The 14038-nt window shown below is 42.8% G+C and overlaps 1 protein-coding gene across 1 annotated transcript in view; it reads left to right on the top strand.

Annotated features, from left to right (window-relative positions):
- ZNF277 (zinc finger protein 277) overlaps positions 1-2635 on the top strand; it is a 41759-nt gene extending 39124 nt beyond the window's left edge. The window contains exons 11-12 of the mRNA XM_028746684.2: positions 242-416; positions 2108-2635. Coding sequence (XP_028602517.2) covers positions 242-416; positions 2108-2300 — 368 coding nt within the window. The 3' untranslated portion in view covers positions 2301-2635. The remainder of the gene's footprint in view (positions 1-241; positions 417-2107) is intronic.
- Positions 2636-14038: the final 11403 nt, after the last annotated feature.

Raw genomic sequence — 14038 nt, 5'->3', positions numbered from 1 at the left:
TTTCTCCTTGCTCCCACTAACTCCCTCAATATTCTTGTTACCACCTAGCCCACTAAAGACTTCTTAAGAACTCAAAAGCTTCTTAGCTATTTTGTGGTATATTGATTGGCTTAATAAAAGTATTATCCTAATTTGGATTTTTTTTTTTTTTAATGGGTCAAAATGGTTACCTTCACTGCTTGTGTCTTCCAGTCCCCCTTTCCTCCTGCACCTTAAAAAAAATAACACTGTTCTCTGCTAGGTTTGAATTTCTATCAGCAAGTGAAATTGTTGAACTTCATCAGAAGAGAGGTCCATCAGTGTCGATGCTACAGTTGCCAGGAGAAATTCCAATCGAAAAGGGAGTTGATAAATCATATGGAAGAGACCAGACATATAACACTTCTGCCAGCCAGATCCATGTGGGATCAGCCACAGTAAGAGTGTTTTTGTTTTTCTCCAGTGTTGTGCTCAGTGCATGATAGTGACCTGGTTTGCACGGCACAGTAAGCCAAACTTTAGCTTACAGAGTCCATGTGAATGTGCAGCCCCCCACCCACCCACCAGAAAGGAACTCACAGCCACTTTGCTGCACCCCATATCTTTTTTACTGCCCTAAGAAAAATAAGCTTTGGCTTAGTAGTGTGTCCTTTGAACCCAGACTTGTGGTTACTAACCATCACTAAGCATGATCTGTAGCCAAGAGCAAACCTTGGTTACAGGTTGTAATTAGTGCAGAGACAGCTTAACCATAAACACATTAAGCCAAACCTTGGCTAAGCTCAACACATCAGTAAAAAGTACTGGGGAGCAAAGTATCTGGGAGCTCCTCTCCTGGAGCCTGCAAAGTCTCAGTAAGTCATAGTTTGACATACTGTTTCATGAGAACCAGCTTAGTGTCTTGTAAATGAGACCTGGATTCCACATTCTCTGCCCTTGCTGTACCATATGGGTCTTTTCCGAAGACTTAATAAGTTTTATTTGTAGTATCTGATAGCCACATACCTTAAGAGTAAAAGGGCGATAGAACAGACTGCAATGCCCGCTTTGCTTGGCTGAAACATGGGTATTACCCAAGTGATATAATACAAGGAATGCAATATGCCTGTTGGTGAGTGCATGACTTTTACCAGGTTATGGATAAAGTTAGAAAGTGAGCTGTCCTCAGAATGGAGGATGAAACTGATGGACTATGCAGAATTAGATAAATTAACAGGAAGAATTCGAAATCTGTGGGACCAGAGATTCACAGAAGATTGGTATAAATCTACGGACTATTTAGAATGTAATTGTAATGATCAGATTACGCTTGTAGGTTTGCAAGAAGTTTTGTAAGATGGACTATTTGAAATATTGCAAAAAATAGTAATGAGGGGGACTGTTAGTTAAGATAATTAAAGGCAATAGGAATCTAAGAAATGCAGAATAAGTGATAAGAACGGAGGGTCATCAGAGGGGCTGATGGAAGTCCAAAAAGATTGTATAAGAAGTAAAGTTTTTCTGTATGAATGATAATTAATATGTAAAAATTAATAACAAATTATTTAAAAAGAAAGAAAGAAAGTGAGCTGTCCTCAACCACAAATTTACATTTTCACTTTGGCTGTGAGTAATGCACCCAACTCCTGCCCTGCACCCAGAACTCACAGTGCAGTGAGTTGGATGGAACCAGAACATTACTCCAAGCGGAATAAATCAAATACAGCATGGATGTTTAGAAATAATATACAGTATTATTACCTTAAACAGCCCATAAACTCCTGTTAAGATTTCTAATAACTAAATGTTTTGATTTATGTGGAAGAAAACATACTGTGCATATATGCTTGCCCATCCAAATATTGGGGCTGCTTCCCCAGCAGTGTGGGGAGCAGAATTAGGAAACATGTTCAAATATTGCACTCGTGTGGGAGGTCTCAAATTGTCTCTCTTTCCCATGCGATTGGCACCCGCCTACATGGTTGCAATATTCATATGCATACCCCACACTAGGCTTTGTCAGCTGGGATATGCAAACAGTAAGGTAATGCCGTGTGGAAGCAGGACCAATGTCGCAAGTTAAAAGCATGTTTGTAAAGGGGACTTTTCAGTGACAAGGTATGACGTTGTTCTTCACTGTTCTTTCCAGGTATTATTTTCCTACCTATGAAAACGATACCCTTCTCTGTACGCTCTCGGACAGCGAGGATGACTTGACAGCTGGGAAACAGGAAGAGGATGTGCCTGTCATCAGCGAGGATATTTCTAACATAGAGGCTCTGAAACGGACGAGTGTGTTAAATCAACTTCTTTGTGAGGAGATAAATAATGGAGAACCTTGATAATTAAGTGAAGCATCTTTCTGAATACGCACTTTCCTCGCAAAGCAAAAGGTGATTTGGTAACTTTGACAGGCTGCAATAGACCCACTCTGAGTGAGAAGCTTAAAAAATAAATTAAAAACTAATCCTATGTTCTTAGGCTATATTTTAGCCTGACCCCCTCCTTTGGTAATTCTTCACAGAACTCTAGACCAATGGTTGCCATCAATTTGAACTGAACTGATTTTATAATGAATTGATTTTAGAATGCTGTATTATTTTACTGTTTTTAGCCGCTGTGAGCCCGGCTTCGGCTGGGGAGTGCAGGATATAAATAAAATAAATTATTATTATTATTATTATTATTATTATTATTGCAAGACAATGCACATTTACTGAGTCGATCTGCATTCAGTTAGGCTTGCTTTTGAGAAACCTTTTAGGATTGCAGCTATAGCGCTAGATACAGAATTAGTTTAGCTGTTAGAAACATGCTGTCATGTTTATTGGTATAGATGCTTTTTCAGCGGAACATCTCCAATCAAGCAACTTTTATGCCTGCTGTTTTACAGCTGTAAACAGGAGACAACCTAGCCCCTTATGTATACTATGTCGTGATGTTTAGAGTCTGATTAGCAGAACAGGATTTCAGCTTCCTCCATTCAGATCAAATCTCTTGTTTAAAGCGAATACGGGAGATAATAGAGTGAAATATTCATGTTGAGGCTAATTTCTACCCTGGAATGCTCTTAGGGCCCGGTCATATGTTACACAGTGGTATGCGAACTGCTTCCTTGTCGCTTCCTCCCTTGCTGCTTACTTGGACGCAGCATCATTCAGGAAAGGCCAGTGATGCGATAACACGAATCTGATCTTAGCCATGGACATGCATAGGCTTGTTGTAACAATGAGAGGAGAACTTGATCTGGACCAGTGAGAGGCCAGAGTGGAAGGAAGCTGAAAGATCTCTGGGGAGAGTTCCAAGTCAAGGGGGGTGGAGGTGGAAAAGGGTGGCTGGGTGGAGGTTAGAACTGAAAAGAAATGTTCTGGAGAAAATAAGCAAGGAAGGAGGCAAAGGTGGCCAGAGACCAGATGTAAAGAGAATAATTCACCAACAGTAATTTAAGAAATGTTAAGAACATGAACTAACCCTCTTGACTATGTTCTGCCTCCACTGTCAGAGGCAGCGCGCTTCTGAATACGAGTTGCTGGAATTTGCAGGAGGGGAGAGTGGTCTCGCACTCTAGTGCCGCCTGCATGCCTTCCATAGGTATATGGTTGGCTGTTATGAGAACAGGATACTGACTATTGGCCTGATCCCGCACATTTTTCTTAGGTTTTTATGTAGCTACACTGAGGGGGACCAAACTGAAGAGGGAGACAATATTTGTTACAGAAGTGGGAGCAGAGTGAGTTTGGCATTTCGGAATTGTTACAGTTCTGCTTAGGGTAAATAACACTGTTTACTGTTGACCAAGCAGCTTTAGACACCAGCCAAGTGGACCTGGTGGCGCTGTAGGGACGCGGGTGGCGCTGTGGGTAAAAGCCTCAGTGCCTAGGGCTTGCCGATCGAAAGGTCGGCGGTTCGAATCCCCGCGGCGGGGTGCGCTCCCGTTGCTCGGTCCCAGCGCCTGCCAACCTAGCAGTTCGAAAGCACCCCCAGGTGCAAGTAGATAAATAGGGACCGCTTACTGGCGGGAAGGTAAACGGCGTTCCGTGTGCGGCTCTGGCTTGCCAGAGAAGCGATGTCACGCTGGCCACGTGACCCGGAAGTGTCTTCAGACAGCGCTGGCCCCCGGCCTCTTGAGTGAGATGGGCGCACAACCCCAGAGTCTGTCAAGACTGGCCCGTATGGGCAGGGGTAGCTTTACCTTTACCTTTACCTTACCTAGCTTTAGTCTGCAGGGCTCCAAATTCCCTGCTTTGTTTATTTTTAAATACCTTTTTTCCATTCCTGCTAGGAAGGTCAATAGCCACCTAGCCAGATTGGCAAAAAGAGAATGGTTTGTGTAAATTCAGCCAGTGATTTCATGACTGGAGTGTGATTAGGACTAGACATGTGTATGACTCACACTTTCACCTGGTGCTGAGGAGCGGCTAAGTCTTGCTCAATTCCTCTTGGCTCCAGCACTTGGCTCAATAGTTCAGGGTTAGACCACATGCTTTGTGTGCAGAAAGTTCAATCTTTGGTATCTCTTGTTAAAAGGATTAGGTAACAGGAAAAATACGTAAGTTCAAACACAGAGCACCACTTCTGTTCATAGCAGACAGTACAGAGGAATTAGCCGGTACCAGAAGCTTCCTATGGATACAGTGCTGTTGCCCCTCCCCTCTCCCTTTCACTTCTTGTGCTCCAGAGATTATGAATTTTAAGAAGACTGGTTGGAGGATGTTCTTGTAGTGTTAGTGAGAGGCTCATGGGGTGTTCTAGATCTGTAAAATTCTTATTTAATTAAAAAATATGGTAAAAATAAAAATTGGATCAGAATTTTTCCATGAGTCTAGCAACATACCCAAATACTCAGGTTTCCAGCTGGGGAGATGCTCCTCTGCTGCCTAAGGTGTGATGGGCAGAGACATAGAATAGGGCCTTTTCAGTGGTAGCTCCAGGCTTTAGACTTCTCTGCAAAGTTCCCTTTCTGTTCTTCTTCTTGAGAAGCCATGCCAAGATGTTGATGCTTTGATATGATTTTGAACTGGGCAAAAATAGAATGCTTCTGGTTTCCTATATTCTTGTGGCATTCATATTACTGCTTACCTGTATATTTGTTTTTAGTTGGGTGTTGTGTTGATGTGTTATTTTGTTGGTATTACACTTGTTTCAAGGTCTTACTGTGCCAAACCAATAGCTAAAAATGCAAGATGGATAAGCACACAGATAAACCTCTGTAACAAACTGTATCTTAGAAATATGCAAGACAAAAGCTTAAGCAGATTAATTTATAGCTACCCCACGTTGCATGTCCACAGCTAAGGAAACATACCAGGGTTTTTGTTTTGTTTCTGTTGGGGGGTTTTTTAGGAGGGATTCTCTGGAACACAGATAACATCCAAAATGGTGAATGCATTTTGCAGCAAGAGATGGTTTTATATACTGTACTGCAGGAAAGCAGGAAGCCAACTTCAGAGAAAAGTGAAGACTTCAAAGAAAGGAACCATACTTTTTTAAAAAAAAAAAACACCAACTCTTTGGTGCTATCTATACTCAAGGGGATGGGATCAAAGCTCAGTGGCAGCAGAGCACATCCTTTGCATGCAGAACTTCCATGCTCAGCCCCTGACATCTCCAGGGTTCTTTTCTTTAAACTTTTAAAACAGCAAATAGCAGGTTTTGGAAAGATCTGAACCTGAAACCCTGGAGAGCTGTTGCCAGTCAAAGTAGACAGCTCCGTGCAAAATGGACAAGTAGGCTGACCCTAGTATAAGGTAGCTTTCTTATGTTCCAGTGAAATTGCAAACAATGGTCTGTGACTGAGCTTCAGTCCGCTATCTTGTGTTTCATGGAATCATAGAATTGTAGAGTGGAAGGGACCCCAAGGGCCATCTAGTCCACCCCCCATGCAGTGCAGGAATCTCAACTAAAGCATCCAACTTCTGCCCAAAAAAGCCTCCAAGGAAGGGAAACTCACCACCTCCCAAGGGAGACAAGCAGTAGGTTTTTTATTTTCTATGCATGTGGAGTGCATTGTTGTAACTCAAGGTGCAGACTTCTTTCCTCCTCCAGTCTGTAAAATTATTTCTAATTGGTTATTCTTCTGTTTTGTCTGCCAGGCATAAGATACAATACTGCAACTAACCCTAACCCTAACCCTAACCCTAACCCTAACCCTAACCCTAACCCTAACCCTAACCTAATACATACAATACAATAATACATACAATACTGCAACTTGGAAATGTGTAGTTGCTCCCATGCCATGTGAAAGAGGAGCACTGGTGGTTGCATTGCCTTTAGTGCATGATGGAGTCCACAAACACCAAATTTTGGGAAATCTGCAAAATGATATTCTGACTGGTTACAAAATCCCACTATAAAGCAGGCAAGGGGAAAGAGGCTTTTTGGTCAGGTAAGCCAATAAACAGAAGCTTGGTGGAGGTAGAAGCAGGCGCTAGGAGCTAGGAAGTTACCAGTAACCAGTCCAATGCTGGAAGGGAAGATTTGCCTTTATCACAGGCTGAGTGGGTTCTGGCTACTCAGCCCTCTCTGCCTTTGCTAGGAGCTGCTGTCTGTTAGGTGGTCATAGAATCACAGAATCATAGAGTTGGAATAGACCACAAGGGCCATCGAGTCCAACCCCCTGCCAAGCAGGAAACACCATCAGAGCACTCCTGACATATGGTTGTCAAGCCTCTGCTTAAAGACCTCCAAAAAAGGAGACTCCACCACACTCCTTGGCAGCAAATTCCACTGTCGAACAGCTCTTACTGTCAGGAAGTTCTTCCTAATGTTTAGGTGGAATCTTCTTTCTTGTAGTTTGGATCCATTGCTCCGTGTCCGCTTCTCTGGAGCAGCAGAAAACAACCTTTCTCCCTCCTCTATATGACATCCTTTTATATATTTGAACATGGCTATCATATCAACCCTTAACCTCCTCTTCTCCAGGCTAAACATGCCCAGCTCCCTTAGCCGTTCCTCATAAGGCATCGTTTCCAGGCCTTTGACCATTTTGGTTGCCCTCCTCTGGACACGTTCCAGTTTGTCAGTGTCCTTCTTGAACTGTGGTGCCCAGAACTGGACACAGTACTCCAGGTGAGGTCTGACCAGAGCAGAATACAGTGGCACTATTACTTCCCTTGATCTAGATGCTATACTCCTATTGATGCAACCAAGCACAATGCTCAAAAAGTGCCACCTGAATAATGCTATCATCATTGTGTACTATCTGTTCCTGTGCTTTTTTGACTTTTGAGTCTGATTTTTTTTTTAATTGTGGAAATATTTTTTGTTAATAGGTGGTCACCCTAGTACTAAGTTGCTGTAAGAACGTTTGAGCGCTCTAAAGTGGGATATAAGTACTATAAATGAATAAGTAGTTCTTAACACAGCGGCGGCAAGTAATGATATAATCATTCTGTGAGGATGCTGGAAGTAGGAAAGCCAAGGTGACTTTTCCATCTTGTGTTTGAACCCTATGCAGCTAGTTTTCAAGAAAGCTGTTTGTACATGAAAGGACTTAGATATTAGTTCAATATCAAGCTTAAACTTGAGGATTGGAAAGCTACAGCATGTTCCCACTCCCGTTGCCTTAGGGATGGAATCTCATGTTTGGGCAAGAACCAGGTTGCCTAGGCAGAGCTGACAAATCCATTCCTTGGACATACTGGAAAATGGTATTTTATTACTTATGGATACTAATCTAGTAACCTGCTGGAGGGAGAAAAAACTAAAATAATATAGGGGGAAACTTAGAGAGTTTGGGGAGAAAATGCACCATGAAGGAAATGAATGCAATAAAATTCAGTGTACGCACCACACAAGAGCAGACGTGTTACTTCTTGCATTGCTGCCATGCTACAGCCACATCGTGATTGTGGAGGGTTCTAAAATCAAAACTGCCCTTTTGACCATTGGCATCTTCCGCTCAATCCACCTGAGCCCATCTTCACATGTAGGGGAAGTCCCTAACTAAACAAGGGCTGGTTTTTTGTTGTTGTTGTTGTTGTTTTATTATTATTATTATTATTATTGTTATTATTATTATTTAGTTTATATACCGTCCTATACCCGGAGGTCTCAGGGCAGTTCACAGAAAAGATCGCAAGATATATACCGGTAATCAAAATAACAACAACCACCCTATAACACCCCCCCACAAAAAAGAGCCACATTTTAGAAAGGTATAGGATGTCAAACTGATCAACCAAAGGCCTGGTTAAAGAGGAACATTTTTGCCTGGTGCCTAAAGGTACAGTAGTACCTCAGGTTACATACGCTTCAGGTTACATACTCTTCAGGTTACAGACTCTGCTAACCCAGAAATAGTGTTTCAGGTTAAGAACTTTGCTTCAGGATGGGAACAGAAATTGTGCTCCGGCGGCGCAGCAGCAGGAGGCCCAATTAGCTAAAGTGGTGCTTCAGGTTAAGAACAGTTTCAGGTTAAGTACGGACCTCCGGAATGAATTAAGTACTTAACCCGAGGTACCACTGTATAATGGTGCCATGTGAACTTCCCTGGGGAGAGCATTCCACAGGTGGGGAGCCACTGCAGAGAAGGCCCGTTCTTGTATTGCCACCCTCTGGACCTCTCGAGAAGAAGGCACATGAAGGAGGGCCTCAGAAGATGATCTCCGGGTCCAGGTAGGTTCATATGGAAAGAGGCGATCCTTGAGGTATTGCAGTCCTGAGCCCATCGGCTACCCTCAACTGGTTTAGGGAGCCAACCAAAGCTGTCCCCAGGGTGTGGCTGTTGTCACATGCTGACAGCTTCTAGGAGTCACAGGTGAGAGCTGAGTGCAGGGTGGGGACCAAAGGTAGACAAATTACCCCAGAAGGAGCACAATCAGAAGCTTATATAATTATGTCAGGGGGGCTTACCTGTAGCCTTCCAGATGTTGGATTGCAACTCCCATCAACCCCAAACAGAATGGCTAGGGGTCAGTCTGAGAACACTTGGAAGTCCACAAGTTCCTCTTCCCTAATTGAAATGATATGACTGATATAAAGAAGGTGGGAACGTCGTCACAAGGTGTCATTGATGGTTATATGGAAAATGTCAACAAGTTCTCAAACTGTTTTAGTTTAACCATATAAATTAGCATATGGACAGTTTTGAGAACACAATTTTTTTTCCCTACACGGTGTGTTTTGCAAGGAAAAGAATTTGCAACCATACTAACAGCTCTAAAGAAGAAAGTAAAATACCCCAACTTTGGTGGGATCGTTGACCTTTAAAGCAGGAAAGATGACACAAAAGCTTAAGGTGAGAATTCATATGCAGAGATGTGGTTGATATAAGCAGGCAGGTGTGAAAACAAGATATTAGTCATCTCTGATCACCACAAATTGGAACAAGTTATCTTGACAAATCAACCATTGCTGAGTATCCTTGAGCAAAAAGAAACAAGAAGTATGAGACCTAGAAATCCAGCGCAACGAGACACATATGACTCTCCATCTAGACTACATGGTTTCAACTGCCTTCATAGGGATTCTTTTAAATACAATTACAATATTGTAATTGAAGATATTCTGCTGAAACATCAGTAGAGAAATTATTAAAGGCCACCCTAAGTGTGTCATACTAATGAAGGCATTTTGACATTTTATTCTCCTTTAATTCTTAGGTGTTCCCAAAATAATGGCGGAGGTCTAGTATTGTGCCAGACAGTTTTCCTCCATGAATTAGCAAATGGGCTGCCCCACATCAGAACCTCAGCTTATTTTCCAGTTGAAGTTGGTTTATTATTTGCAACATAAAAACAGATATTTAGGCAGCAGGGGATAGGCCCATCTTCTCCCCCGAGGAGACAGAATTATTTCCTTGTGTGTTCATATATCATTCATTTATAACATTTTACTTTTGAATAGTGGTACCTGAAGCTGAGCACATTGATTTGTGGTCTTGCTACTGCTGAGTAGGGAAGGATGCAGTTACTCCTTGGGGGAGGACCCAAAAATGTCACAAAGAAGGGATGAGGCAAGAGTGGAATAGGATGTTTGCAGGCTTTTTCAACAGTATTTCAAATACAGTGGTACCTCGGGTTAAGAACTTAATTCGTTCCGGAGGTCCGTTCTTAACCTGAAACTGTTCTTAACCTGAAGCACTATTTTAGCTAATGGGGCCTCCTGCGTCACTGCTGCGCAATTTCTGTTCTCATCCTGAGGTAAAGTTCTTAACCCTAGGTACGTCTGTAACCCAAGGGACGTGATTGCACTTAAACACGTGATGCCTTGGAATGTAAACCCCGCATAAATTGGGAGTTGCCTGTAGTTTGATGTGTCCATGAAAAGAGAAAAGCCAGGAGAGTGTGAATTTTTTTTTTTTAAAAATGCAATCAGAATTATGCAAAGCAAGGACCGTTACACAATTTGGTCAGCCTGAACACTTCATTGTGATCATGGCATTTGTGATTTCTTGGTGCAACTTGCGACACACACACACTCCAGGAAAGCATTGGTTAATCTTTAATCTTGTCATGAAAATGCCTCTGGTTCCATCATTGTGGCTGTGCAGAGAACTGCTGACTTACGTCTGCCTGTGCAGATATGTGTACAATAGTGGCCTGGGGCAGCTGGCTCATGACAAATTGATGGCAACTTCCACAAACCCAGTGAGTAATTACTGAGCAGTTATAAAGAAATTTTAGCGCAACTGCCTGTCACCTAGTCGTTATTTCCTGATTAATGAACTTCAGGCAACCTTTGGGGGATGTTCACATTTGTTCCTCTTTAAAAATGGTTGTTGGCACCTGTGACAAGTAACAGAAAATTACCTAGTTTGAAAACAGGCTTAGTGCCACAGGTTTTCTACATCCATTGCTGCCACTTAATACACTAACAGAAGCCACCCCCTCGGAAAAGCCATACAGAGGGAGGTGGTGCTTTTGCTAAGTCAAATGCTGCCGATGTGAAAGAAGAAATTAAAAGGGGTGCCTTGACAGGCACTGCTATTTTGCTTCCAAGAGTGGCAAACTAAAAGAATACCAAATTTAAGTGCAACTGTTCAAGGGGCAAGCTATACAGGGTTGTGAAACAAGAGATGATATTTAATGCATTGCCTACTTTTTGACAGGCATTCTTCCCGAAGCTGAAATCCTATACACCTACCTGGAGCTGAGTAAACATGTATAGGATTGCACTGTTACTAATTAAAGGTGATCATCAAAGGGCTGAGGGAGAGAATAGATTACGAAAGAGCTGGCACCCGAGGACTATTTTATATTTGTGCTTAAGAGTAAATATGAACATTAGAGACCATTTACATAAATAGAGAGTTTCTGAGCTTGTTTCCATGGAAATCAATGGGACTTTTTTGCCATTTTCCTCAGGTAAAAATCCCAGGTGAAGAGGAATAAATATGGCTATAACATAAAAATGGCTGTTGAAATAGGAATTGGAACATTCCTATTTCAACAAGAGCTAAATTGTTCCAGCTATTCATCACCTCCCCCTTTCTGGTTTGGATGCAAACAGCAATGCCTGCATAATAGACATATATGAGCATCTCTTTTCCTGCAGCAAAAACATCTTACACATGGATTAAATATAAGTTTTATATATATATATATATATATATATATATATATATATATATATATATATACAAGCAATAACAGACCACATTGTTTAAAATAGTTATTTCAAATCTGCCTAGTTCACAGAAGCTAAAGAGTATTTAATTGTAGGCATTTTGACGCTTTCTGGTTGCATTTATATATAGCCTTTCTGCCAATGCACTCATTTATACTCATCGCTTACAATGAATAGTCATGATACAAAAGGGGGAAAGGGTCAAGGAAGGAAGCGGGAGGGGAAATAAGGCAATCCAGGCACTAACGCCACTGTAGGAAATAGATCTGGAAAACTGTGTGCCCAAATGGCAGTTGATCGTTGCTGTGGGGCGAGGCCTGGCTGTCTTACCTCTGCCACCTGGGAGAGGAAAACAAAATGGTGGTTGGTCCTGGTTGAGTTGCAGTGGTGCACTTTGGGCCAGTGTGTTAGCTCCATGCTTTGCAGGGCCCACGGACACCATATCTTTCAAGGCCTCTTCCCTCATTGAATCTACCTCCTCACTGCCACGAGTCCAGAATATCCCTCTCAGTAGGTCCCCTGCTACGGTGGGGACTCTTGGCACGTGGCCCAACCATGCCGACACTTGAGGTCCTCACTCAGTAGAATGAGCAGGAGCACATCCCATGCAGACTTACCACCTGTTGAAGCAAGTGAAACAGCACACCATTACCATAGGAAAGGGGAGGGTCTCATATGGCCATTTTAAATAGATGAAGTAATACACATTTGGCTAATCCAGGCATGGCCAAACTTGGCCCTCCAGCTGTTTTGGGACTACAACTCCCATCATCCCTAGCTAACAGGCCCAGTGGTCAGCGATGATAGGAATTGTAGTCCCAAAACAGCTGGAGGGCCAAGTTTGGCCATGCCAATCCATATGACATGGTAGTTCTCAGGGGAGCCAACTCAAATAAAATATTAGGGGGTAGGGAGAGAGAGACAGGGAAACTCCGCTCTGCGTAATGGATCTCATGAAGTGGTGCACATACACCATTTGAATGGTAATGCTCATCAATGGGGGAGGGGCTCAGATATTTTATTGGAGGGGCTGAAGGGACCTCAACCCCTAGGAGTTGGCTCCCATGGTAGTTGTGGCTTAATGGGGCCTTGCAAAGAGCGCACAGCCACTTAGCTCCTCCCCAGTCTTTTTTATTGCACGCCACACTGAGGTAAATGAAAGTTTGGCCTAGTGTGTTGTCGGAACCCAGGCTCATGGTTAAGCTCCCCACCCGCTAACTATGAGCTGTAGCCAAGGTCTGCTCTTGACTGCTGAAAACAGGAGACTGATCACAGAGGCAAAACCACTATTGGGTACGTGGTTTCACTGATTGTTTTGGAAAAGCAGCACTCCTGTTTATGGGGGAAGGATTGGCACCTTGTACATGCAGCTATACTGTGTACATGTGTGTGTATACACAAAGATACCCTTTAAGGGCATACTTCACCCTTCCACATGGGAGTGCCATGGGACACACTGCTGTGCGCAGGTCACGGTGTCCTGTCAGTTTCCTCACTGCCTGAATCCAATTGTAAATAACAAAGACCTCCTACCTATTCAGCCAGATGACTCTCTTGCCCAGACACAGTTGGCATCAAATTAGACTCAACTACTAAGCTAACAGTGACTGTACACATGGCAGAGCTGGTGTGTTATTAATCTCACAGGTGCTTCTGGAGCCAGTTGGCCCAAGAACAGAAGTTCGTTCAATAGAGGAAATAGGGTAACTGAATATATAAGTTCCCTTCTCCATTCTCATTTGTTGATGGTTCACCTAAGAATGCTCAATGCAAAAGGATATTTATTTTAAAAGTATCTGGAGGAGTGAACATGTTCCTCCAAACCAATCGTTTTCTGAGTAAGCTAAACTTCATAAAACTCAAGCCAATAGGCTTATTAATTGAGAAGACAACACCAGTGATTAAAGCCCCCCTTTCCCCCCCCTCTCCTACAGTGGAAAAAAGGAATTGAATAATGAAGGGACAATTAAAGAGTCAGTTCCCCAGCTTGGCCAATGCCATATTGAACAAGAAGTAATTCTAGGACAGAAGCCAAAAGAAGGAAGCTTCTAATTAAAGACACAGCGACCCAATAGTGTTTTGTATGTCCAAACTGAACAGACTGGTGCTGTAATTGCATTTTTAATGAGGAAAAATCTCCATAAACCAGGTCTGGGGGGGGGAGGGGAATGACCGGTGAAACACAGAAAACACTGGAATGCAGTGCGTTATCAACAACCTAAAATTGGATGAAGCACAATAGTTTCATGTAAGTAGAAAAGGTTTCTTATGCACTTGTGGTTAACAATCATTACAATTATAGGCTGTATACCTCGGACCGAGCATAAAAATGCATGCCCCCCCCCCTTTTTTTAAGCTTCAGTTATGCAACCAGTGGATTGCTGGGCCACTTCAACAGGTCCTGTGACGGCACTCAGGAACGAGGGGCACTGTGTATACCATTTGCCTCGACCCTAGGTTGTTTTACAAAGCAGTCTTCCAGAGCCCGAAAGCTGCTTAGGAAAACAAC

This window comes from Podarcis muralis, chromosome 10 (genome assembly GCF_964188315.1).
Source record: "Podarcis muralis chromosome 10, rPodMur119.hap1.1, whole genome shotgun sequence".
Taxonomy (NCBI): Eukaryota; Metazoa; Chordata; class Lepidosauria; order Squamata; family Lacertidae; genus Podarcis; species Podarcis muralis.
The sequence above is the reverse complement of the archived record's forward strand: the minus strand, read 5'-3'. Positions and strand labels throughout refer to the sequence as shown.